Source organism: Protopterus annectens, chromosome 7.part1 (assembly GCF_019279795.1).
Source record: "Protopterus annectens isolate FY-2018-M chromosome 7.part1, PAN1.0, whole genome shotgun sequence".
In the NCBI taxonomy this organism is placed as follows: domain Eukaryota; kingdom Metazoa; phylum Chordata; order Ceratodontiformes; family Protopteridae; genus Protopterus; species Protopterus annectens.
Genome location: NC_056740.1, coordinates 186784595 through 186812094, shown reverse-complemented (window position 1 = coordinate 186812094; position 27500 = coordinate 186784595). Strand labels below are relative to the sequence as shown.

General features: G+C 42.2%; 1 protein-coding gene across 2 annotated transcripts in view; it reads right to left on the bottom strand.

The window, feature by feature from the left end:
* Window positions 1-27500, bottom strand: part of EFCAB12 (EF-hand calcium binding domain 12) — a 1195865-nt gene that overhangs the window by 635688 nt on the left and 532677 nt on the right. For both annotated transcript variants that reach the window (XM_044078632.1, XM_044078631.1), the window contains exon 4: window positions 24024-24186. In XM_044078632.1, the coding sequence (XP_043934567.1) occupies window positions 24024-24186 (163 nt within the window). The remainder of the gene's footprint in view (window positions 1-24023; window positions 24187-27500) is intronic.

The following is a 27500-nucleotide window of genomic DNA, read 5'->3' as shown; positions in this document are numbered from 1 at the left end:
TGTATGTGTCATCTATGCTGAAGAAATTATCCATATGTCACAATTCGTCATCATGACACTTATGCAATATATTGTAAACTTTGATGTCATGAGAATTGTAAGTACTATGGCAAGAATGATCTCTTGTCATTGTCTGTGTGTCCCGTTTCTGAGCACTTGCCATTACATGAAATCCTGGTTATGTGCAACCTAAATGCTACTTGATATGGTGCAAGCAGATATAAAAAGGATGACTGTGTCATGCTATTGCTGTAACAGCTTTGTTCTTACTACATGTATCCATTCAATGTGTTAATTTGGTCTTTTTAATTTTTTATAATGCCTTTTGAATTTGCACTCCTGTTGGCAGCACATCAACATGGTTCACCTTCTATGTAAATAAGTCAAATTTTTAATTTGGGCTGCCTTATATAATACAAACAAGCCATGAACCAGTGCACAAATGTCAGCACTCTGGATATAACTCATTGAAGAAAATGCACTGGTCAGTTAACCTTCTCTGTGGACAAGGTGTAAATGCATTAAGTTTACAGAAAGAAGACAGGTTATGCAGTGTTTGAATCCAGTTAAGGGATTAAACAGGGGGGGTCTGAATACATACTTATACACATTTTGATATACGACTGTGTTGTTGTTTGAAAATCAACTTTTATCAGTATTGCTAACAACACATGAGCCATTGTCTGTCCACTTTACCATTATTTACTTGGACAATTGGATGGGAAACAGGAAATTCATTCCTGGCTTGACACCTATGTCTTTAATGGACACAGGCAACCTGTAAATGGTTTATCTCCCAGACCCCTGCTTGTAAATGTTTCATCTCCCAAGTCTCTGCTTACACTTATCAAGGGTACCAGAACTTGTCAGAGATTTGGGATGCATGGCTAGGCTTAAAAAGTTCTTGTGGTCATCAGCCTAGTACACACCTATGAACCTATTTGGCCATACCTATAGTCCTGACAATGTGTGCCAGAAATTAAAGTTCTAATGTTGAAAGGAGATGTGATAAAGATGAAGGCATCACCGTAAGTACAGTGATCTTACAGAACCAAAAACTAAATGGTGATGCAGGGTTCAAATCCAGTTGACTGATACTTTTACGAGGACAGTCGGAATGACATTTATCACAACATTTTGATTAGGAATGCCACAGTAAATGTACATGGTTATCATAACTATGATTACTGCAATAAACGTATCCTTACTGCTTGCTATAGAATCCCAATGTAATGTGTATAAATTAAGTTAAACATGACTATGATGATATTTATGTAGAATTCATATGCATAGGTATGACATGCACAATATTTTTTATAATTTTTATGAGTTACCACATATCATAAATATGTCTTTATGATAGTACATCTTTTGAATTATGTATGTAACCTAACCCATCATGTATTACTTAGGTTTTAAAACTGCATGTTTCTCTAATGTAATTACAAACAAAAATAAATATTGTCTTTTACATATAAATGCAGCCATATGACTAAAGTCACAGACATAGCGGCATCTGTGAAGTATACCTCCATTCATAATTCAATTTGCAATTTGTATGCCTCTAATTACCATGTTATAAAGTAAGTTCTCCTGTGGCACTGACAGCTAATAAGCAAAGTTTAACATCCCATCTTCTTTTTTTCTCTTCGGTTAAATTCCCAAGTGGTACTACTCAATCTTAGTAGTGTATAAGTCCCAACAGGCCAATATGTTAGACGTCCTACCATTTTTTCTCTAAACAACCATGGTTACAACCAACAACAGAAAAACATATCAGCCTTTAACACTAGAACATGTCTCAATACATTGAGCACAAAACATGTCCAAATGTCACTGCCATATTTCAAACCTTCTTTGATTTGGGATTGTCAAACCACTGCTGTGCTTCCAATTGTGCAAATGCAGCTGGCAAGGCTGTGCTTCTTTGCACACAAGCACAAGCTGTTACAAGTGATATCTGAACTGGGCACCAATTCAGAATCATATTTCTAGCTTGACTGCTGCAGACATTGCTGGTAATGGTAGGGATGGTGTACCATTTAGAGCACATAGGTGGGATGTTGAGGAATCCAGGATCTTTTTGAAGTGCTACAGCCAGAGGTACTGCAGGAGGAATATATTGGGTCTCAGTATAAGGCTAAGGTTTGGAATAGCTTGGCCAAGGCTGCCCCCAGTGCAACTGGCATCCCATGCACTGGGAAGCAATGTCGTGTCTCATAAAAGGGACCTTATGAGCTGATGGGAGGATGAATTTAAGACTACAAACACCTCTCAGTTGTGTAAGTATACTGATCCATCACATGTCTATGATATGGTATTAATTAGCCAGCCAGCTCAGTTATTCATCATGCTTTCAAATATCTATTTTTTCTTTTCTCTGCTGTACAGCTGCAGCAGAGATAGCAGAAAACAATTAGGTGCATCATGAGAGACTAACTTGACTGAGTGAGGCACGGGATAAGGATGCATCAGGTATGAATGCATGCCACAGAATAATTCTCACTCCAGCACTGTGCATCATTTTGAGCAATGCATACTTTAATATTAAGCCTACATGCCTACTCTAATAGTTTTTGGTTATTGCATTAGTCAATGAGTACATCACGTTAATTGTCTGTGTAGGTTCAATACCCAGAAACAGATATTACATTTTTACAGACAAGTATTTATAAGATATTTTAACTTTAATACTGTATGACATTAACAATTCAATATTTGCAAATGTAGTTATTTAACCTTAGAAAGCAGACATTGGATATGGCACAGTGAAATACATGATTCTATTAGTCGTATCATATAACTATGACTGAGTGGTTTTGTGACACACTAATGCCTTCCCATCATATCTGAATGTGGCCAAAATGCATTTATGTACTTCTCATATTGTTTTATGTATTGAAACAATTAAATAATATGACATGTCATTGATCGAATTCTTTGTTTGTTTCCTCACCCTATCTCTTTGTTTTTATATATATTTATTTTTGTAATACATTGCTGCTGAAAATAAAATGACAATCAGCACAGGGAGGCAAACCAACCAATGGGGCTGAGCCTGCCATACCTCCACAGGTGTCTGCGGTGGCACCACCACAGGAAACACAGGCACCCAACATGTCTATGTTGCAATCTGGCAACATTGCCTCCACCTTTGTCAGGTAGTTCTGTCCTGGCTGCTGATGCAGTGGTACTCCCTCGGAGCAGTAGTAGTAGTAGAGGTGGGAATTTTGTCAACTGTTAGGAGCTTACAGGGCTGGTGGAAGGCATTACGGAGAGAAGTCTTGGTGCTTGAATCAGCATAGTTGAAAAGGTCCTACTTTGTACTGGCAGGACAATACCACATTCAGCACTGACCAGGCAGCTAACAAAGGAGACAGTGATGAAATCTCTGAGGGTTAGGACTAGAGTCTCACTGTTCTCAGGCTGGACATGGATGTGCCTCTAAGCTCCCCTACCTATCCCCAATCATGGTGTCCATAAGCCTGTTGTGTTCAACACTATCCCTGTCTGTCTTGCATATCCTGTATGTCTGCCCTGGCTATATAATCTACCCTACCTACCTAACCCTCTCATTCCTAAGCACCTTCCCCAACATTCCTTCCCCCACCCAAAAAAATGAGCACCTGCTCCATAAAAAAAAATATATATGCAACATACATAACTCTCCACCTTGCCTACGTGTCATCTTGACACACTTGATTTGGTCCAATTGGCTATACAATACTATTCTGTTATTGTCACCCATCCCTGGTGTTGTGGCTCTCGAAAGTCATGAAATCGTGGGTACAATACAAAATTTATGTTCTGAAGATGTGGATAGTCATGGTGTTCTCCCACCACCTTCCTGCAAAGTCCTGTATTCTTTTCCCCTATGTCTTACCTTCTACTTGCCACCCCACATTTTCACCACTGTCCTAGCAGTCTCTTTTTCATATGTTTAATCTGGTCAAAAACAGAATCACATGAAACACACATGGGCAGAAATGGCCTATAGAAAAGCCTTCACTCCACATTTATGCAGAGGATGGCATAGTGCATCAATGGTGACTGATGATAAATGTTAAGTTTCTATGGCAAAATCTGAAGATTTTAATTTCAGCCACAATAGTCTGGATACTTTTGAGTAAATGTGCTTAAATATGTTGTGTCATGGGAATAGAGGGTAAAGGCACAGTAAAAGCAGTACTTTGAAACAGTTACTGTAACAGTTGAAAGGGTGCTAGATGTAATAAACTAGAAGTTCCTATGTGGAGTATTGAGATAATTTCCCTATCTGCAGACTGAAGTTTTTGTGCAGTGTCATTTGTTCAAGTACAGCTGTAGTTCAAATTATAATTTTTATATAATTATATAAGCCTGGGCCAAGTGGAGAACTACTAAAAGTACTTCAGATCACCTCACTTATAAACAGCTGAGAAATAAAACAAAAATAGAAGTTATGTTCTTACCATAACGTTCCATGTTAGTTGTCTTCTTCTCGCCTTCTTTCTTGCTGGATGGGTTCGGAGCCGACCTCGGCTCCGACTCGGCCACTCTAAAAGCTCGAGAGTTGGTTCCACCGGCTCGAGGCTCCCCTTATATCCCACAATGCTAGGCGGTATTACCTCAGATCTCGTTTGTAAGCTATGCCCAGCCAAAATAACTCCAGAACCACTGGAAAAGGGAAAACCCCACCTCTATAAAAGGAAGGGAAGAAGGTGACCTGAAAACCTGATGAAGGAATATATGCACAGTATAGCATATACCTATCTACAATAGAGGTGGTAGAAAGAGAGGTCACAATCAAACTCCTCTAGGTCTGTCCAGGCTAGGGGGAAGGAGGGTGGGACGCAAGAAAGAAGGCGAGAAGAAGACAACTAACATGGAACGTTATGGTAAGAACATAACTTCTATATGTTAAGTTGTCCATCTCGCCTTCATTCTTGCTGGATGGGACCGCGTCCCTAGCACCTTGTCCCGGGTGGCCTATCGGAACAGACTCTTGAGAACAGTGGAACCAAAGTTAGCTCTATGTCTAGAAGCTAAATCCAACTTATAATGAGAAAGGAAGGCTATAGAAGTAGCCAAAGCTCTGGTGGAGTGGGCCTTAGGTTTGTTAGGCAGCTTTTGGTGTCTAATTTCATAAGCAAAGGAAATCAGAGATGTTAGCCATCTGGAGAGTGATACCTTCGAAACTGAAAGTCCCTTTCTGCCTTCTGCATAAGAGACAAACAACTGGTCAGTTTTCCTGATCTGTTTGGTTCTATCCAAATAATACCTTAACTGACGATGAACATCTAGCCAATGCAATTTTTGTTCAGACCTGTTAGAAAAGTTAGGAAAAAAACACAGGGAGGTCAATGCTTTGATTTAGGTTAGACGCAGAGGCTACTTTAGGTAAAAAGGATGGATTGGTTCGTAAGGACACCCTGTCTTTATGAAACAATAGATACGGTGGTCGACTGCTGAGTACATGAAGTTCTGAGACCCTTCTAGCTGAAGTAATGGCTACCAGAAAGAGAGTCTTCCAGGATAGCAATTTCAATGAACAGGAAGCTGCAGGTTCGAAAGGGGAAGAATCAAAGATGTGAGAACTAAATTAAGGTCCCAAGAAGGAGGAGGATTTCTTATAGGAGGTCTGAGAAGAAAAACTCCCTTCAAAAAAGCTTTGCAAAGCTTGTGAGACATGATGGCAGAATCTGAGATGCCCACATGAAAGTTAGAAATAGCTGCCAATTGAACTTGAAGAGTAGAAGGAGATGAACCTGCATGGAAGAGTTCAGCTAGAAAATCAAGGACTATTTGGATGGAAGCAGTGAAAGGATCTATGTCCCTTCCTTGAGCCCAATAGGCAAAACGTTTCCACTTACTAAGATAAATCTTCCGAGTGGAAGATTTATGGGAAGCTATCAAAATATCTCGAACACAGTGAGATATTTGAGGAAGCCTGGCTAAGGTTGGAATTGGAGGAACCAAGCAGTGAGGTTCAGAGAGGGGAGGGAGCGATGTAACTGACCCGATTGATGGATCAAAAGATCTGGAACTAGGTCCAGATGCCAAGGCTGCTCCAACAGAAATTGATGTAGAAAGGGGAACCAAACCTGTCGAGGCCAGTAAGGAGCAATGAGGATAAATGAGGCCTTCTGAGTGATAGCTTTCTGTATCACTTGAGAGATTAGTGGGAAGGGAGGAAATGCATACAGAAGTCCCCGGGGCCAAACCTGGACTAGAGCGTCTCTGCTGGGCTGGCCTGGTAACGGGAAAAGGGTGAAAAAATCTCTGCACTTGCTGTTTTGGGGAGTAGCAAAAAGGTCGCAGCAAGGCTGACCCCACTTGAGAAAAATTTTCTCCAGAATAGAATCTTTCAGAGACCACTCGTGAGGCATGAGTATAGCTCTGCTCAACTTGTCCGCGATTAGATTGGACTTCCCGGGGATGTGCGTTGCTATCAGAAACCGCTGAGAAGAAATCGCCCATTGCCACAGTCTGAGTGCTTCTCGACATAGGGGATAGGACCTGGTTCCGCCTTGTTTGCTGATATACCACACTACAGACATATTGTCCGTCTGGATTGCTATCGTTCCCAAGGGAAGAGAGTCTTGAAGGGCTTGCAACGCTAAAAGCACTGCTCTCATCTCTAGAACATTTATATGCAAGTGGCATTCGTCTGGTTGCCATATGCCCTGGACTGTTCTGCCCTGATAATGCCCCCCCCACCCGATCAGGGAGGCGTCCGTTGTCAGAGTAGCAACCGGAGGGGAAGGAACAAAGGGTCTTCCCAGGAAGAGCTGAGGGGAAGAAATCCACCAAAGAAGATGATTCTTGCATGCTTGCGTAATCATAATGGTGTGGGACATCGGAAGTTGCTGGTACGACCATTGTGTGAAGAGCATCCATTGAAGGATTCTCATGTGGAATCTGGCTAATAGAAGTAGAGGGATAGCAGCCGCCATAATCCCCAGTACTTTCAGAACTAATCTTGCTTTGACTCTGTTGCTGTGGAAGAGAAGGGAGACCAGTTTGCGTATGTCTGCTATTCTTTGGTCTGTTAGTCTCGCAGACATGTTGACTGTGTCTAGATTTGCGCCTATGAAGGTAATAGCACGACAAGGCGACAAAACAGACTTTTCGCAATTTATTGAGATGCCAAACTTTTGACAAATGCGAAAGGTGTAGTCTCTGGCCATTAGAAGAAGATGCTTGGTAGGAGCTGTGAGGAGCCAGTCGTCCAAATATGGAAACACCTGGAATCCTTGACGTCTCAGGTGAGAAGCTACCACTGCAATGCACTTGGTAAACACCCGGGGGGCAGTGGTGAGACCAAAGGGCAGGGCTCTGAATTGAAAGTGACTGGTTCCCAGCCGGAAGCGGAGAAATCTCCTGGAGCGTCTGTTCATTTTTATATGATAGTACGCATCCTGGAGGTCTATAGAGCACATCCAGTTTTCCTTTCCCAAAAGGGGCAGGATGGATTGTAGCGTGACCATCCGAAATCTTGTTTTCTTGACCGACTTGTTCAAGATACTGAGATCCAAAATGGGTCTCCAGTCCCCTGTTTTCTTTGGAACCAAAAAGAATTTGGAGTAGATTCCGGATCCTTGCTGGTCTGCTGGCACTGGCTGAATGGCTCTTTTTGCAAGCAACTTTGAAATTTCCAATGCTGCTTGATCCCTTTGAGCGGGTGGAACATCTGGAAGGGATTTTTTTGATTGATTTGGAATACGAAAGAACGGAATGGAATAGCCTTCAGAAATGATGGACTGTACCCACTTGTCTTGTGTTAGGGATCGCCAGGCTTCTGGGTACAGTGACAATCTTCCCCCGACTGCCTCCGAAGATGGACAGTCGGGCAACACCTCAGGGATGCTGGAAGGGCTTATCGGAAAAAGTTTCTCGATTGCCCTGGTTCTGTGGACCCCCCCTGCCTCTAGGGCGACGTCTACCATTATTGTTCCCCCCTCTGCCTCTGGAGGGGAACCGACTCTGTGCGTCAGGCAAAGTCCCTTGAGATTGTTTGCGGAACCACATTTTCTCACTTTTCTGGCCTTTGGGGTAAGGCCTAGAAGGAGTAGAAAAACGGACTCCGACGGCAGAAAGAGTTTTGCCATCCGTCTCGCACCTCGTCAAGGTTTCTTTCACTTGAGGACCAAAGAGAGATGATCCATCAAACGGGGAATTAGTGAAAGATGTTTTAAAGGGGTCCGCAAAATTGCATTGCCGCATCCAGGCATGCCGGCGTAAGGCCACACCTGTCCCTGCGGCTCTGCTCGCTCCATCAGCCGCATATGAAAGGAGGCGCATGGAGGAGTTAGCTATAGAATTTAGGGTAGCCAGCTGAGCGTTCATCTTGTCCTGAAAACCCGCAGCTGTAGGATCCTTCAACATGTCACTCGCTTCCTTGATCAAATCTCTTTGAAGACGAGTGAAATGGCATAGGTAGTTCAGCGAACGCATAGCAAAGGTCGCTGACGAAAACATCCGCTTCCCGTACCTGTCCATAGACCTAGATTCCTTGTTAGGAGGATGGACAGGCACCAAAGGATCAGCTAGTTCCTTCTTAGTGGCAGCAGCTACCACCATAGCATCCACAGAAACTCCCTTGGTCAGAAATTGTTTATCTGCTGGTGCTGTGATAAACTTTGAAGGTCTCCTGGGGGTGGGGTCCACTGAGTCAGGAGCCGTCCAAGCCTTTTTTGCTACCACCTGCATGAGGGGGTCAAGGGGGGGGGGACACCCAGGAGGAGGAAGGGCGAGAGTCAAACGCCTCAAGATACACAGATTCATCCTCCGAAGGGTTAAGGGCTGGCCAATTTCCCCTCTGTTTCAGGATTTCTAGAATGTCTGCAAAGGAGACATCTTCAGAAGGGGAACGGGGGGAACCCTCGGAATCCTCTAAATCTGTGTCAGAGGTGACAGACTCAGGTGAGTCTATGTGCTTCCTCTTACACTTTCTCTTCCTAGGGGGCTCCCCTGCCAATTCAGGAGAGGCCTCGGAAGAGGATGAGATCCCCACAGGGGATTCTTGAGGAGCTGGCTCTCTGCGGTCTGGGATGAGGGAGTGAGTAGACATAACCTGAGGCACCGAAGAGGGAGGGGCGGACGGAGCCGACTGTGGAGTTGAACTAGGTTCCAACACACTCCGCATGACCTCGAACGCACCCCTGTCAGGCAGAGCCAGAGGTCCCCGCTCCGAAAAGCTGAGAACCCCCCTCGGCACCGACAGTGATGGCTCCGAGGCCGATGTCGGAGCCGAACTCACCAGCGCCGAAGCACCGAGAGGGAGAGCGGGGTCGGACAAGGGTCCGATGCCACTCACCCCCTCGGAGCCGACGAGGGAAGTCCGGCGCCGAGATTCTTCAAAGGAAGAAATCGGAGCCGACGACGGAACCGAAGACAATTGTATCGGCTCCGACGCTACCACAGTCTCGGTTCCGAAACGCCCCGGCTCCGAGCTCAAAGGAGTCGGAGGAGGAACATTTTGAGGGATAGGGTCAAGCATCGACTGATGAGTCGGGCTCTGAAGCATTTGGGCCAGTGCCTCGGACTTAAGAAGTCGACTCACTACCCTCTGAAGGTCATGATCCGAAAGCCTCGATGACCTAGAGGAGTGAGATCTATGGCTCCGTTCAGACAGCAAGGGAGACGCTGGAGCCGAATGAACGGAGCCAAGGGACAGTGACCTAGACCTCTTTCTAGATGTCGGCTCCGATGGTCTGATCGGAGCCGACACAGGAATTTCCAATGCCTCGGCTCCAGCCGGAGCCGAGGAACCACAGAAGCTGCAGTCTGAGACTCATCGGCTCCAGCCGGAGCCGATGTAGCAGTAGGTTTCGAAGCCTTAGGCCTCGACTCAGAAGCTGGAGTCGAGGACCTAGAAGCCTTAGAGGGTTTGCCCGGTAGCAGTAAGGGAACCCTCAGGCTTAAGCAAACCTCTTAAAATGAGTTTGTTTTTTCTTTCCTGCAGGACTCTAGGACTGAAGCCATGGCATACAGCACAAGAGTCCTGCAGGTGTAAAGGTCCCAGGCAGTACACACAAGAAGTGTGACCGTCTGTCAGAGACATTTTCTGACAGCACGAGTCACACTTCTTGAAGCCTGAGACCTTCGAATCCTTGGACATTACAAGGAACAAGTGCAACCAAACACAACACAAACACACCGATTACACTATACACAAAATAACAGTAAGTTAAATTAAATAAAATTACTCTAGTTTAATAAGAGTCCCTACAGAAAAACATACACACTCCAAGGGAATGGTAGGGCCCGAAGGCCTAAGGGAAGAACTATAAGTTCTTCTGGTAAAAAAAAAAGGAGGAAGGGATAAAACCTTTAAAATAAGGGGAAACTGATTAGAAAACTAATTTTAAAGGGTTTTATGAACTTTTTAAAAACTATTTCCTACACTAACCTGAAGCCGGTGAAGCAACACGTCTCGATAGCTGTAGCGGCAAACGAGATCTGGGGTAATACCGCCTAGCATTGTGGGATATAAGGGGAGCCTCGAGCCGGTGGAACCAACTCTCGAGCTTTTAGAGTGGCCGAGTCGGAGCCGAGGTCGGCTCTGAACCCATCCAGCAAGAATGAAGGCGAGATGGACAACTTAACATCTAGCTAGTCTCTTAGACAAGAAACATTTCTACATGAACACTCAAACCAAACACCAAAATAACCCACAAACATTTTGGGCAAGTATCAACAGACTACTTCACCCAGGCCAAACCAAAACTCCCAACCCTACAGGCAGTCAAAGAGAAAATCCTAGACAAGCAGCAAATGCCTTTAATACCTACTTCACAGAAGCTATACAAGCACTAGCTAACCAACTTTCTCCTGATATTACATTCCCTCCAAACACTAACAAGACCTTAGCCCCTACATTTCAGTTACAACCTGTCCCCACACAAGATATCTGTAGACTTATCCAAAAACTTAAACCTTGCACTCCATCAGCAGACCAGTTACCAGCAGAATATTTGCAGAAAGCTGCCAAAGCTATAGCCTACCCAACTGCCATCCTCATTAACAGAACTATTGCCGAGGGAGAAATCCCTACTATCTGGAAAATCTCACACATCATCCCACTTCATAAAGGAGGGAACTCAAATGACCACTCTAACTATCGCCCAATAGCTCTATTATCCCCATTGGCAAAAATCATGGAAAAATGCATCCAAAAGCAACTACTTAACCATCTAACTCAAAACAATTTGCTAGCTGATTGCCAACATGGTTTCAGGCCTCACCACAGTACTACGACTGCCCTCCTGTCCTTCTGCAACTCTATTAACCAAAACAGAAACAACAACATCCTCTCATCAGCTCTCTTTATAGACCTGTCCAAAGCTTTTGATATGGTTAATCACCAGCTATTAATAAACATTCTTACACACCTTGCATTCAATACTCAGGCTATAAACTGGTTCAGAGCCTATCTTACTAACAGACAGCAAGCAGTCCTATGGGATAATCAACTATCCTCCCTACTGCCTGTCACCCTAGGTGTCCCTCAGGGCTCTATTTTAGGTCCACTCCTCTTCTCAATTTTCATTAACGACTTACACTTAGCTATTCCACAAACTACATGTTTACAATATGCTGATGACTTGACAATTTTATGCTCAGCTAAGACCACATCTGAACTTTTACTAAAAACACAAGAAGCATTTAATAAAGTCGAGTCGGTTTCTTCAACGCTGTCTTCTACTTAACCCCAAAAAAACAAAGCTCCTACTATTTTCACCAACCCAAAAGCACACCCTGTGATTTCACTGTCCTATCAAAGAATGGTACTCACATACAACCTGACTTAACAACAAAACTATTAGGGGTTACTATTGACAAGCACCTTACTTTCAATGAGCATATTAACAATACTGTAAATATAGTCAACAAAAAAATGGGTGCCCTCTACAGAATTAAGCCATTCCTCACTCCTTTAGCTAAAACAAGTATTGCCCACTCCCACCTTATCTCCTCACTTCTATATGCTTCTACTATCTATACTCACCTTTCAAAAAGTAATCTCTCTAAACTGGTTAAATCTTACAATAACATTGCTAGATTTGCCACTGGACGACCATTTAGAACACACCATTGCCAGAATCTATCTCAACTAGGCTGGCTTGAATTTCAAAATCTACTTCGGTTTAACCAAATTACATTGGCCCACAAAATACTTTACCAGCCAAGGAAGACCCCAATTCTACCTACCCTTATTACTCCCTACCTGAATCTAAACTCCCTGCGCTCCTCAAATAAACTACTCATCTGCACCAGCAAATCCAGCAATGCTCTCTTCTCTAATGTAGTTGGGAAAAAATGGAACCTTCTTCCTCCTGTTCTCACCTCTATTTCCTCTCTAACTAACTTCAAACCAAAACTTAAAATATACCTAAAAAAACACTGGCTTTGCCCTAGTTGTAATCCTGACTAACTTCTGCCTTAGGCAATTATGTTAAACCCTCTTTCTTCTTTTATTTTTCACCATCAGACTTCTATGTTGGTGAAATCCTTAATAAATATAGTCCTTCGAATTTATTAGAAAATTAGATTTCTTAAAAGTCTATTTTTTGCTGCTAGTTTTTCCTCTCAATATATGAACAAGGTTCTTTTTGTTTATAATATTATAACTCCTAGTTCATCTTTTTTTTCTCTTTATCTTTTTTCTTCCTTTCTTCTTATCAAGGTTGGAATAATGTTAAAAATGTGCATAGATTCCTCATTTTTGTCATTGTTATGCTTATATGTTTGTTAGTATTAACAAATTGTACATTTGGAGCTTATCTCCCCGGGCCTCTACTGAAAATGGATATTCATCCATTTGGACTAGCCCGGTTAACAAATGTAAAATAAAAATAAATAAATAAATTTCATGACATTTTATATTCCTGTCATATGGTTAACTGCAAACACCTGTATTTATCTACCTTTCCAACATTTTGGTAACATACCATTTGAATAGTGCAACAAGAAAGCAATTTGCAAAAACATTCTATGACCAACAGGGAGACTAGTAAACCACCCTTATCCTGCTTATGTCTTAATGCTGGATGTACTCTCCTACCCCTTCTTGCTCTCCATAGCAAACACTTTATTATGCAGGGCATAACACATTAATAATGAGGAAATCAGTAAGAGTAGCACACCATACGGCTGGTCCTACATGTCCCAGGGAAAAACAGTGCTACTATATTCCTCTTTTCCTCTCTCTGTCTCTGTTTACCACTTCTGCTTCTATAATTTGCCACTGTCCTTCAATATGTGATTTAAAGTGTGCAAAGTAGGAGTTCAATTGTGACGTGATGAGATAATGCTCAGATTTATAAACAGATTTTTACATATTCTCAAGGGTTCTAATCCAGGAATTAGCTAACTGTTTTACTACACCATTTTATGTGCAGCTGTTGCCTACAAGGAGGGGATTATGTTATGAGCCACCATTATCCTTCTTCTGTCAGAAGTTACTTGGTCCCTTTCTCCCTCTCCCGTCTATGTATCTTCACTCTTCTGTGTCATTAGTCTTCGTTCTCTGCATTTGCACAATGTCTGGTGCTGAACACCAACTGCATCTGAGTCGAATGGGAAAGGTCATGGACAACTGGACTGCCAGTGTCCACTGCAGAACCCTCATATAAACACTGCTAGAGGCACAAGGATTATGGAGGTCACCATCAAGTGAAAAAGCCGAATAGCCAACCTGGCTGGTGGTGGTTGAAGAGACAATAGATTCACCATCTGATGCTGTAATGTAGATAGTCTGGATTAAGGCAATCTTGCAATCTGGGAGACTACATCCAGGTAAGCATCTATAAACTCAAGGACTTGAGTTGGGGAGAGATTAATTTTTTTGTAGCTGACTGGGATGCCCAAGTGTAGACACAGGTGGAGTGGGTAGTCCCTGGCATGCATCAGTAGATGCCTGGTGGGAGCAGTGAGGAACAGTCGTTGAGATATGGAAACACCTAGAATACCAGCAATCTCAGGTGAACTGCCTCCACGGCCATACACTTGGTGAACATCCTGGGTCTGTGGTGAGACCAAAGGGCAGGGCTCTTAACTAAAACTGAATGGTCCCCTGCCAGAAGCGAAGGTATCTCCTGGAATGTCTGGCTACTTTGATGTGATAGTATGCATCCCGGAGATTGGAGATCTATTGAGCACATCTAATCATCCTTCTGTTGAGAGGAAGAATGGACTGAATCATGACCATTCGGAACTTTGAGTGTTTGACAAATTGATTTAACTGACTTAGATCCAATATTGGCCTGAGGTCCCCAGATTTCTTTAGCACCAAAAAGAATCTTGAATAGGTTCTGATCCCTTGTTTGTCTACTGGGAACTCTTGGATGACCCTTTTTGCTATCAGCTTTCTATTTCTTGGGCTGCATCCTTTCTTTCATGGTGTGGCACATTGGGTATCTCCTTTGATATTTTGGGTGGATAATAGGAAATGGACTGCAGTAACCTCTGGTGATTGCTGTCTACACCCAGATCTCTTTGGTGATGGATGTCCAGACTTCTGGGTGCAGAGAAAAGTGCCCATGACTGCCTTTAGAGAGCAGCAGTTGGGTAAATGTTCAGGAGCACTGATAAGGCTTCTCAGAAAAAGGACCTCTGAAGCCTTGGCTTTGTGGGCCTCCTATGCCACATAGGTGATGTCTGCTATTGGAGTCCCCCCCCTCTGCTGCAGGGAGATCTATCACAATAAGAATCCTGAGAAAATCCTTGTGATTTTTGGAATTTTTTTGGTTCCATGTGAAGGTCCTCTGGGGGGTAGAACACCATATTCCTACAGCATACAGGGCTCTCCAATCTTGTTGACTCCTGGACAGTGTCCTTAACTTTAGGGACAAATAAAGTAGATCCATCAAAGGTTACAGTGACGAACAATGTCTTGAATGGCTCCAAACAAAATCACAAAGGCACATCCTGGCATGTGTCTTTACAGCTATGCCTGAATCAGGAGCTCTGGAAACTCCCTCTATGGTGTGAGAAATCAGCTGCATGGAGGCATTTGACAGGGACTGAAGGGTGGCCAGTTGCAAAGACAGGGTCATTTTCTCCTCTGCAGACATGGACCCCCAAGAGGGACTTGGAAAGTTCCTTAGTCAAATCCCTCTGAAATCTTGTAATGTGTGCCAAATAATTCAGTGACCAGAGGCAAATGTCTGTGAGGCATAAACTGCTTCCCATACCTATCCAAATTCCTAGATTCCCTGCTGGAGGATAGACAGAAGGACTTTCTTTGGCTAGCTCCTTTTTAGTGGCTGCTGCAACCATCATAGCATTAACAGGGGGACCCCTAGTCCAGTAGGCAGGATCCTTAGGCACAGCAAGATACTAGTTTGACTTAGTATGGATGGATTCTGTCACAACTGGATCCTTCCATGCCTAGCGAGAAATGCAATCCATCACTTCATCAGCCAAGGGTACCATCCAGGACATAGCTGAGCCAGTTCCAAAAGCCTCAAGAAACATTGACTCCTCCTGGGAAGGGGCTTCGGAATACTAATGACCTTTCTGTTTCAAAATCTTGAGAATATCTCAGAACAAGAAGTCCTAAAGGGGTGTTCTGGAGGACTCCTCTCCTTCATTGAAGTTTGTGTCTTCTGTCAGACGTTTGTGTCTTCTGTCAGGGATTCCAATGTGCCTCCTCTTGCATGTATGCTTCAGAGGAGCTTCCAAGATGGGAAGATCTAGTGAAGACTCAAAAGTTTGCAGGGAGTCCTGGATGAGGATCATCTCAAGGCCTGGATGGACTGTCTGTCCTGAGGGGAAGATTGAGCAGACCTAGAATGTAGGGCAATCAGTTGTGGAGGGGGAGAACCCAAGGGAGGGGGGGGCAAGGATTTCCTATCCCCTGAAGTGGATAAGCTTTCTCCACTGCATCAATGGCAGAAGCCATGGGAGAGCCAAAAACCACTCTAACAGCAGCTGAAGTTACCTGACCAGGGCAGCTCATGGAATCCCCATGACCATGCCTCAAAGCAGACGTAACAGCTGAGCTACCTAATGATGAAGCCCTGATGGAATGGGAGATCTCCAACAACCTAGGAGTTGAACCTATACCCCCAGAGCCAGTGCTGAAGCTACGGCTCTGACATCACTCCAACTCCAAAACCATCAGGTCCAGCTGGATCAGAGTAGTTGTAGGAGCTGTCAATGGTCAGACCTTCAGATCCAACATGGACAAATTCAGAAATACCAGATTTGATTCCTCCGAAGCCAAGGTGGAGACTGGAGTAGGAGTAACCAACATTGTCTGGGATGGAACCAAGCTCACAGGTCCAATGGGAGATGGAGCCAAGATAACTCCCAACTGAATTTGGTTCCTGAGCAATTTTCTCATCATTCTGTTCATATCAGCTTCGGAAAGGCTCCCGGTAGACCTGAAGGATGACAATGTGAATGGAGGTCTAGAAGTTCTATGTTGTGTGTCCTGCAAAAAAGATGGTTACACCATTTCTCAGCACAAAGAAGATCCAACCATTGATCTGGGTAACTTACAGGCCTATAAGTCTTACAAGCTTCATATATAAAACCATGCTAAGAATCATCAAGGACATGATAAATGAGGATATAGGTAACCTGCAAATGCTGGACCCATCACAGTTCAGCTTTATTAAAGGAAGATCATGCCTATTAAATCTGGTGGACGTTTTTGAGAGGGTTACCAAAGCATTGTATTATGGTAAGAATGTGCTCCCAGCTTACCTAGACCTGGCCAAGGCTGTTGATAAAATACCCCACCTGGGCATTACAGACATGCTCACTAATTTAGGTTTAAACCCTTTTATCACCCATTGGATAGCCAACTGGCTTGCTGATAGGACACAGGAGGTCATAACAGCTGAGGCCACCTGCATCAAGAGGCTAGTCAGTACTGGAGTCCCCCAGGGCTTGATTCTGAGCTTGTTCCTTTTTGACATCTATTTCTCTGAAATGGAAGCAAATGCTGAAGTTTTATGGCTGACTAAGTTTGCAGATGATTGCAAGCTGGGAGTTGTCATTGACTCCCCTGCAGACATTAACATTCTTCAAGAAGGTCTATCTCTGATTAACAAATGGTGCAAAAGCCAATGTCTTAAACTCAATGCTAAGAAATGCATAAATGTAACCTTTGGGAAGTCAAACATCCTGGCTAATTACCATATTGATAATACACCCCAAGAGTTGACCCAGTATTACTGTTTATGATGTACATGAATACAAAAATCATGCTTGTCTAATAAATGTGTCAAGGTAATAAACCTCCTGTCTATGGTTATCCAATGACCGCAGATGGTAACACATGTCCCTTTCTGCTGTACATGACACAGCAGCTGTACGGCTCATGCCTTGTTTATACAGGATGAAGTGGAGGATACAGCACTACAGTCAGTTATCACACATACATTCCCTATATATATAAATGTCATATTCAATAACTGCAGGGTATGCAAATAGCCCATAATGTAACCACTGTCCTTGATAACTGTTATCTCAAATCACCATGTTATAAACAATAATATCACATAGGTTTCTGATCCAGAGACTCCCCATACTCTGGAACAGACTGCTCATACATGTCAAGCAGAGCGCCTCCTTGGCCCTCTTCAAAAGGAACCTTGACGATTGGATGGGAGATAGGAAATTCACCCCGGGGATCACGTCAGTCGCCCTGCTAGACAGTGGTCCAGGGAAGTAAATATTGTGGGAAGAAATATCCAGGGAATTGTTATGGCTAGGCTTGTACAGGCCCTAGGGCCAATAGCCTAGTACCAACCTATGAACCTATTTACTCCCCTTTCTTACAATGTTGCACTGTGTCCCTCTCACATCCATTGTTACCATGTCCATTTTTAGTTATGTGTATGGGTTAACAATTGGAAACAAAATTTTTTTATTGTCAACATCAATATGGATGTCTTTGTTTTGCATATATTTCTATGTGAAATCATCACATCTGAATGCATTAACTGAGTACATTTTTTCCATTTACCCTCTCCTTGTACTTAATCTCTGCACTATTAGCATTGTTTTCTGTGTACATTCTCCCAGTCTCAAGTCCCCTGCATCTAAATTCTTATAATTCACCTGTCCTTATTTCATATAAGTTGTACGCACGTGCCCGCATAATATTTTTGCCTACAGGTTAGGAAGTTTGTTTACATTGTATGCTTATGATTCCTAGCACTGTTCAACAGCCACCGATACTGCTGATGGCCAGAAAAAGGTGCTTGGAAACATGCAGGTCTGATGAGCACCATACATATTCAGAGTGCTGCTGCTCATCTCACTAATGCGCTGTAATCATGTAGGTTTCATGTGAAGCCTAAATGATTGTTAATCCCAAGGCTCATCTTTATGTACTTTGTATGCCGTACCTTCTTTACTCCAAGTATGTCTGTAATGTAAGGCAAAAAGATTTAATTTTTTGCACTTTTCTGTGTAGCACAAATCCCAAGTAGATGGGATTATTTTAGTAAATTGTCTCTGGACAGTCTCAATTCTGTTCAATTGCTTCCTAGAGAAATACAAAATGAACTGATGTATTCCAGGATCAGTCACATGTAAGTAGTATATAAGTAACAAGACTTGAGTGATCCCTCAGACTTGTTTATGTGTCTTTCAAATGAAAATTTGAGGGAATATAAATACCCAGATCCTTATATGATAAGATACGTCTTCAAGAGTTTGATCATCTAATATTAATGTTTTTGGTTTTTTTTCGGACAGAAGGTAATAACTCAAACAAATATTATAGAACCAGAGAAATACTAACCTTAAAATGGTCCTGGTTCTTCTCTTAGCACAAGCTAGTAAAGCTTTTCCTTTTACTAATATATGATTTCCTGATAGAAGGTTTCTTGGGTACCTATTACGTTATCGAAAGATAACGTAATCGAATGCTCAGAATTTCAAAACGGCCGCATTTTGAAGATCTCATTGTGGGATCAAAGTACAGTGAAGATTGGGATATTTACCCTTTCCTCACTGTAGTGTGATTTTGGAGTTGGAATATATATTTAGCGGGGGGTTGGTGTGGGGGGGCGCAGCCCTCCTCACAATAAAAGTTTCGATATGCGGCCGTTTCAAAGTTCTGAGCATTTTACATTATCTTTCATTAACGTAATATAAACCTGGTTTCTTTGCCTTCTTAATGCTCGTTGCACACCCTCAGACATCAGGTGCCTTAAATGCACTAAAATTCTATTATTCAGGCAGTTAGTTAAAGATGTTTCCAGTTGGAGTAATTCAAATACTCCCTGCCTTTCCAGGAAACTTGTGGAAACTGCATTTGACCATTTTTAAAAGAAGAGAGAAAGTACAGTTGAGTAAGTAAATTTAGCATAACAGTAGATGTCTGAATGATCACTGTTGCAGTAGCCTTAGCTATATGGGTTCTATCCTGCAAAGAAGCTTCCTTAGTGATCAATATGATGAACACCCACTGTTGCCTGGGCCAGAAAGCAGGATCTTTGAAGAGTCCTTCCGAAACTTCAGGATTACTCTAGATATCAGAGGAAATGGCAGAAAATCATAAAGGAACATTCCTGTCCAAGGAAATGAAAATGTATCTGTTTTCCAAGCCTTCTTGCAAAGGATCCAGGAGCAAAATTTTGTCAGTTGTTTGTTGTGAATGGAGGCAAACAGATCTATTTGAGATGTTCCCTACAGCTGAATAAATTCCTGGAGGACCCCTTGATTCAATTTCTATTCTCTGCTCAGCTTGTCTGCCACAAAATTTTTGATCTAAAAGGGTGTAAAATATGTAAGCTGCCTGTAAAGTGAGATTGTGCTGAAAAGCTATACCCTAAGCTACCATGGCTGGTCTGCACAGAGGGTAGGATCTGGTTCTCCCCTATTTACTTGTGCACCATATCACTGTGGTGCTGTCTGTAACAACTTGTAATGGAACTGGAGACCACAGATGAATGAGACAGTTAGAAGCATTTATTACTGGCTGATGTTTGTATGTTTTGGTCTGTCCATTTTGTTCCAAAGACTCTGCACTTTTACTCCCATAGACACTGCTCCCCAAGCAAAGTCGGTGTATGTAGTTACAGACTACAGCTGCACCAGAGATGAAAGTGAAAATGGAAGACCTGGGTCAAATAAAGCTTGCATCTCCACCAAAGGAATTTCTGTTTTACAAATCCCAAAGCAGGAATCTGTAATGTTAGAGGATGTTGATGTTGGGCCCATACTGATTTTAGGTACCACTGAAATTTTCTCTTGTCGAGTCTGACTAGAGGATCCCTGAGAATCACAGCTGCCATAAATCTTAGTACCCTGAAAATTTGCTTGCTGAGGGCTTGGACTGAGTAGAAAAACTCAGGAATAGGTCTAAACTTAGATCTACTTTTTTCCTGTGGAAAAAAAAGCTGTTTGAACTGAGGTATCTAGGAGACACCCCAGGAAAACAATGCTGTGAGAAAGACTAAAGCAAGACTTTTTTATGTTCTCCTAGAACCCTAGTATGTGTAGGAAATCAGTCACCCAAAAGAGAGATTTCTGGTGCTTTGCAAATGACTGTGCAAAGTTAAGCAGGTTGTCTAAATAAGGAAAAATGTGAATACCCTACAGCCTGGTGCAGGCTATCACCAGATCTAGACACTTTGTGAATATCCTTCAATCAGCAAATACCCCAAACTGTGATGCAGAGAACTGAAAATGTGATCTAGACTAAAAAATCTTAAGACACTTTTGAAATCTGATGCTATAGGAATGTGATGATAAGCATCCCTTAAATTTAAAGTTGCTAAAAACTTTAGGGGGAGTGAGAGGTAACAGGTCATGAAGGGATGGCATTTTGAAGTTTAGAACTTTCACACACTGATTTAGAAAGGAAGCATCCAATAATGGTCTCCATGAAGCTTCATTCTTTGATACCAGATACATCTGTGAATAAAACATTTCCCTATCAGAAAAAAAGGGACAACTTCTATCACTCCCTGAGTTAGCAGATGCAGAATGACAGGAGAGAAAAAGTCAGTTTTATCTGGTGGATAAGAAGGAATCCCCTGAAAAAATAAAAAGGCAGGGATCCCCACTGCCATCTGTGTCCATGATGAGTCACTCACAGAAACCATTTGTCTAAGACTATCTGTTGCCAAAAAGCAAAATGGAGAGCCAGATTTTTAGGAAGGTTTAAAGGCTTGATAGGGTAGGAAGAGGGGATATATTGTAGATAGTAATTCAGACTTGTAAGACTGTCCTTGGTTTTGGGGTACTCCACTTTTCTTTTTGGAGCCCAGCCTCATTGGTTTTGAATGTCTGTTTGCCAGAAATTTGCTGTGTCTGCTCATTTTGCTTTTTATAAAATGGTGTACAGGTAGTTACAACACTATTGACAAGCCTGGAGAAGAGGGATGAACAATCTAAGAAACCACTTGAATTATCTTCCCTCAAAATTTCTGCTTTAACATCCTCAAGTAGATTGTGATTATGCAACAAAGCAAACCTTTTCATACCAGTTCCAGTAGCAGCAGCTCTGGTTGAGGCATCAACTGAACCATAAGCACACTTCAAAGTTACTTGAGAAGCAATAAGATTACACAAAGAGGATTTTTCCTCAGAAGAAGGAAAATAGGCTATAATGTTCTCATGTTCTCAGAAGAAGCAAGTATGAACTTATGAACATATGAGCTTGACAATTCAGAATTCTAAAACTAAGTGTTGAAGAAGCATACACTTTTTTCCCCAAATCTTTCAAAGGCTTTCCCAACCTTATCAAAGAGGGAGAGATTAGACATTTCCAGATGTTTTGCAGCAGCATGATTTAACAAAGAAACCACTGAGGGTGAGATCTGGGATTTAAAAAAAAAAAAAAATATATATATATATATATATATACACACACACATACTGAGGAACTTTATACAATCTATCTGCTTTCCTAGGGACAGAAGGCTGGCTATCAGGGAAGTTACAGGCTGTAATGTTTGTGTCTTTCGGCTTTTTCCCGGTTAGGGGTCGCCACAGCGGACCTCCGGTCCACTAATGATTGGTAGAAGATTTTTACATGCCGAGTTACCAGCTCTGACGCACAACTTTCAATGAAAGTACGCCCCTTCACGCATGTCTCCACACAGAAGACGCTTTAGCCGAGAATCGAATGGACAACGTCTTGCTGTGAGTCGACAACGCTACCATAGCAAAATCTTCCAGTGCAGGAAGAACAAGAGGAACTGGAGTAGGTTTGGGAAATTCCAGTTGTAATAAATCATATTTCTTTAAAGACAGTGGAATATCATTATGTTCCCACTGAAATAACTAACTAATTCTGGATATGGTTTAACAAAAAGGATATCCTTTTGAGGGACTACCAGAAGAAACACTCTTTTACGAATCAGAATCAGTTACCTGACGACAGAAAGCAGGTGTTTTTCCCTCTGAATAACTTTCTTGTTCAATATCCCAAACATCCTCAGAAACTAAAACATTCCTTTTCCTCTTACCGGAAACACCAGGAATAGAAGGGTCAAAAGTGTGAACTAAGCCCTGCGCTAAGTCCAATAAATCATTCCTGTCTAAAATAACAGAGACAGGGGAAGATAAATGTTCAATTTTCTGCTTCTTTTTAACAGAAAGTTCCACAGAAGCAGACTGACCCTTGTCAGAAGTAACTCTCCTAGGAATAAGTATCCCAGCCTGGCTAGGGACAGAGACATTACTTGCTGCTTCCTTAGAAACTGACAAGACTGGTTCTCCCTTGCCCACCAATGACATACCAACAGCCGCAAAGGATGTGACTAATCCCTGGTCCATGGTGGCTGAAGGGATTACACTAGACGGAGCCAAGGAAGAAGATGAGTTGTCTGAGGAACCAGAAATGGTCAGAGAAGAGTCACCCATCTGCAGCTGAAGCAAATGTGTAGCCTGCCTAAGTCAGAAAGGCTCTCTGAAAGCTTTGCACGTTTTGTGGCTAGAAGATGGAACAACTTACCGAGGGGCTGCTAAGTTGTTCCATGGTGAAGCTGAAAATGGAGCCTGAAATTTGAGGAAGATTTCACAGCAACAGTTGGTAAAAAAAGTTAAGTAGTTTAAAAATAGTTCTTCCTCCTGAAAAAAAAAACATTAAAAAACACTCAAAACAATGCAAAAATAAAATTAAACAATTTTTTTCAACCAAAGTTAAAAGTCACAATTCACTGTAAAAGTCATGTGTCAGTCCAAAAACACACCTTTTCCTAGTTTCAGTTAATTTCACAGAAAAAAGTTGATTTAGTATAATGAAATAAATACACAATTTAACTTATTTGTCAAGCAATGGAGAAGCATCAGCTGACCGTTGATCCTCAAAAGCCTGAAAGAGAAGCGATCTTTGCCGACAAGACAGGTCTGAAGGGCTTGGCACCCAAACAGTTGGTTCCTTCTGCTCTACTTGAGCTGATAAAAGTTGGGTTGGTGGAAAATGCCATTAAGCTTTGGAAGCTGGCTGGCTCTTATATCCTGTGCAGGATATAACCTTTATAGCTAAGGCTACTGCAGCAGTGATCAAATGATGAGCATCATCATTATACCAAAGCTAAACTGCTCCATTTAAGGCAAACAAAAGTAGTAGCCAATACAAACATGATGTTAGGTCCATAACTAGTAAGTAGACTGCAGGAATGAGGAGGTAATGCCACCCCGTAAATTTCTTGTGTATAGGATGACATCTAGCTCTGAAGGACCCTCAGAAGGGAAATCATACTAGTGGAACAGGGTCAGTTGAATGGGATCACAAAGATGGTAAACTGGATAGGGAGTTAGCCTAATGACTACAATAGAAGACCAGTAGGTATGCACACAATGGAGAAAGGATACATGCCATGGGCATGAAAAAAAGTATGAAACTGAGACAGATAACCCAAATCACTGAACACTAGTCAACCCTATTCAAGTCTGTATAATTTGTAAATGACAAGACAATAATGAGTTCAAGGGACAGTTACCTTATTTTAACTAAGGTATAATCTTGAAGAGAATCCCAACCACTAAACCTGGAAGACTAATGATTTTTCAAAACCAAACTGAAATGGAATACATGCATTATTGTAGAAAGGCTCTACCTGACGAAACACTCTCATACACAGACTTCTGTTCTTCCCTGTTTTCAAGTTTCCACAGGCGGTAGCCAGCAACAAGCTCCTTAAAGCTGATGGAGTCTGCATCCTCATTAGTTAGGTATACCATCAGGTCATCTAGCTGTGTCTCATCCACAGGGATGTTAGCCTAGTTGTAAAACAGGAAGTAGAAATTCATGAAGACACTTCATATACTGTGTCCCTGGGAAGCAGGTTCATAAAACATTTACTATAGCTGTCACTCAACCAGTCTTAATGACATAATATCAAACCTGCAATTGCACAAAAGAGTTCAATCAACACTGCATGTTATCATTTTGATGTATAAAGCTACACCACATGATGTAGTCCAAGGTACAGGGTTTGATTCCTTCCACCTCTCTTTATCTACTATGTGACCATGAGCAAGTCACTTACCAAGACTGTGCTCAGAGGTCATCCCTAAAAAGAGGCACATGTCGAGGGGGCATACCTAGTTAACAAATGCATAAAATAAAATAAAAATGTTATCTACTCACCATAAAAGTCCACCTGTGTTGTCCATTTACATTCTTCCTCAACTGATGGGTTCAGATCTGAGACTTGGATCTGACTCAGCCACTTCTACAAGATCATGGGATCCTACAACTCTCATGCTCCTACCTTTATCCATAATACCCCACCAACCTAACATACCTCAGACTGAGTTTGCTGCCCCAAGATATAACAGGACATCCTATTACAGAAAATACCAGAAGTAGAAAAGAAAAAGGGAAGTTGGAGCTCAAACAGGTGGCAGGTGGGTGGGGAATTGAGGAAGAATGAAAATAGACAACACAGATGGAAAGTTATAGTGATTACAAAACTTTTGTATCTGATGCTGCCATTTTCATTCATTCCTCAACTGATGGGACAAAGTCCCCAGCTACTGTAGCCTTGGGAGGCTCTTACAGAAGTATATTCCGAAGCACTGCTGAGCTAAAGGCCTTTCTGTTCTTGGAAATCAAATCCAACTTGTAATGAGCAATGAAAATGTGGGGATTAGCCCAAGCTGCAGCTGCAAAGATATCATTTAAGGATGCTCTGGACCAAAAAGATCTTGTGGGATGAGCTCTACGAGCTTTTGGTAAAGATAAACCCAATTTACCATAGACAAATATTATACAATCAGTAAACCATTTGACCAGTGTAACTTTTGACTGCCTAATCTGGTAGGAGAAAAATAAATAAATAACAGGTCAAACTTCCTAAATTCTTTGGTTCTGTGAAGGTAGAAACATAGTTGTCTATGCAGGTCAAGCAGGTGTGACATATACTCTCTTTTGTTTAAAAAATTGGTAAAGAAAATTGGGAAATTAGTGACCTGGTTAATATCTGACTCAGGCACTACCTTAGGTAAAAAGGACATGTTAGTTTGCAAAGACACTCTGTCTTTGTGAAAAAAATAGCTAAGGATGCTTTGATGACAGTGCCTGGAGTTCAGATACTCTTCTAGCTGATGTACTAACCACTAGAAAAATGATTTCCCAAGATAAAAAGTTTAGTTCTACTTTGGCTGAAGGTTTAAAGGAAGAATGAGTTAAGGCCTGAAGCATAATATTTGTATCCCAAGGAGGAGTATGATCTTTTAGTGGAGGTCTAAGCAACAAAGCTCATTTGAGAAAAGCCTTGCATAGTTTAAAAGAGGCTAATGTAGAGTCATTTTTGCCCATGCGGAAATTAGAAATGGCAGCCAATTGAACTCTAATAGCTGAGAAACTAGCTCTTTCATTAAAAATTGAAGCTAAAAATTCAAGAATCACTAACTCAGGTACTGAAAAAGGGTCCAGATATTTGCTAAGGGCCCAGAAGACAAATCTTTTCCATTTGCTCTTGTAAGTCTTTCTAGTAGAAGCCTTATAGGAAGATAACAAAATATGATGGACTGGGGAGAACAGCCTGGGCTGTCTAGCAATCAGTAGAACTGGAGAAACCATGCAGTCAACTTGAGGCCTGTTATATCCAGATAAGTTATGCTTGTTGGGTGACACAGGAGGTCTGGAGTTGGATCCAGAATCCAAGGTGGATGTAGAAGATATGGCCAGAGGAATGGGAACCAAATCTGACAATGCCAAAAAGGTGCACTGAGGATTTATTTTATTTATTATTTATTTTATTTCAGTTTGATTATCGGGGAAGTCCACTGGGCCAAGAAGTGCCCATTTTCAGTGGAGGCCCGGGGAGAAAAGCTCCACAAGCAATACAATGAAACATGGTTACATAAAGTTAATGGTATAATACAAGAGTAAGATTCAAGCAGTCAGGAAATACATTTACATAAAATGTGCAAGAAGAGCAAACATAATGAAGCAATACAGTGCAGAGTAAAATAACAAAAATACATAGATGTGCCCAAAAACTTTTTTTTTTTTCCAGACTGAAAAAAAGTTGGAGTCAGGAGAAAGTTAGAAATGTCAGGAAAATCATGGAGGTAAGAAAGGGCCAGGAAGTGCAGAGTTCAGGGAAATTTCTTCCAATACTTCCCCAGAGCACCCCACCAAGGATTACTGTGCTCTTCAACTGAACTTCTTTCTGAAGAAACTTGAGAATTAGTGGCAAGAGTGGAAAAGCATACAGGAGACCAGAGGGCCAACTGTGAATTAGAGCACCTCTCTGTGGCTCTCCCAATGGAGGGATCAGGGCAAAGAACCTGCTGTACTTGTTGCTGTTAAGGGAAGAGGCAAACAGATTGCACCATGGCTGGCAGCACTTACAGAAAATTTTCTCCATCACTTTGATGTTGAGAGACCATTCATTAGGCATAAGAATGGACCTGCTTAGTTTGTCTGCAATCACGCTGGATTTCCCCGGGATGTACATTGCCATTGGAAAGCAATTGTAAAAGAACACCCACTGCCACACTCTCATTGCTTCTTAACAAAGTAGACAAGACTTGGTTCCTCCCTGTTTGTTGATGTACCAGGCCACTAACATATAGTCCGTCTGAATGGCAACTGTCATGGATGGGAGAGCATCTTGAAAGGCCTGCAATGCTAGAAGGACAGATCTCATCTCCAGGACACGGATATGTGTTTTGGTCTCTTCAGGGGACCATGTACCTTGGACTGTCCTTCCCAAGTAGTGTCCCACCACCCGAGCTGGGAGGTGTCCATGGTCACCATGGCCTTGGGAAGGGGAAGAGACAACCTTCACAGAGCTGGTTTGAATGAATCCACCACAGAAGATATCTTTTGCATTCTTGATTGGACTTGACTGGCATGGATAATGGATGTTGGAGCATGGACCATTGAGTCAACACAGTCCACTGAAGGATTCTCATATGGAACCTGGCCAGCAGAACAAAGGTGATAGCTGCTGCCATGGAACCCAAAGCCTGTAGAATCAGGTGGGCTAAAGAGATGAATTCTGGATCACATTCTTTACCTGGGACTGCAGAGTGTTTATTCGAGTGGAGGGAAGACAGGCTATCTGACTGTGTCTAAA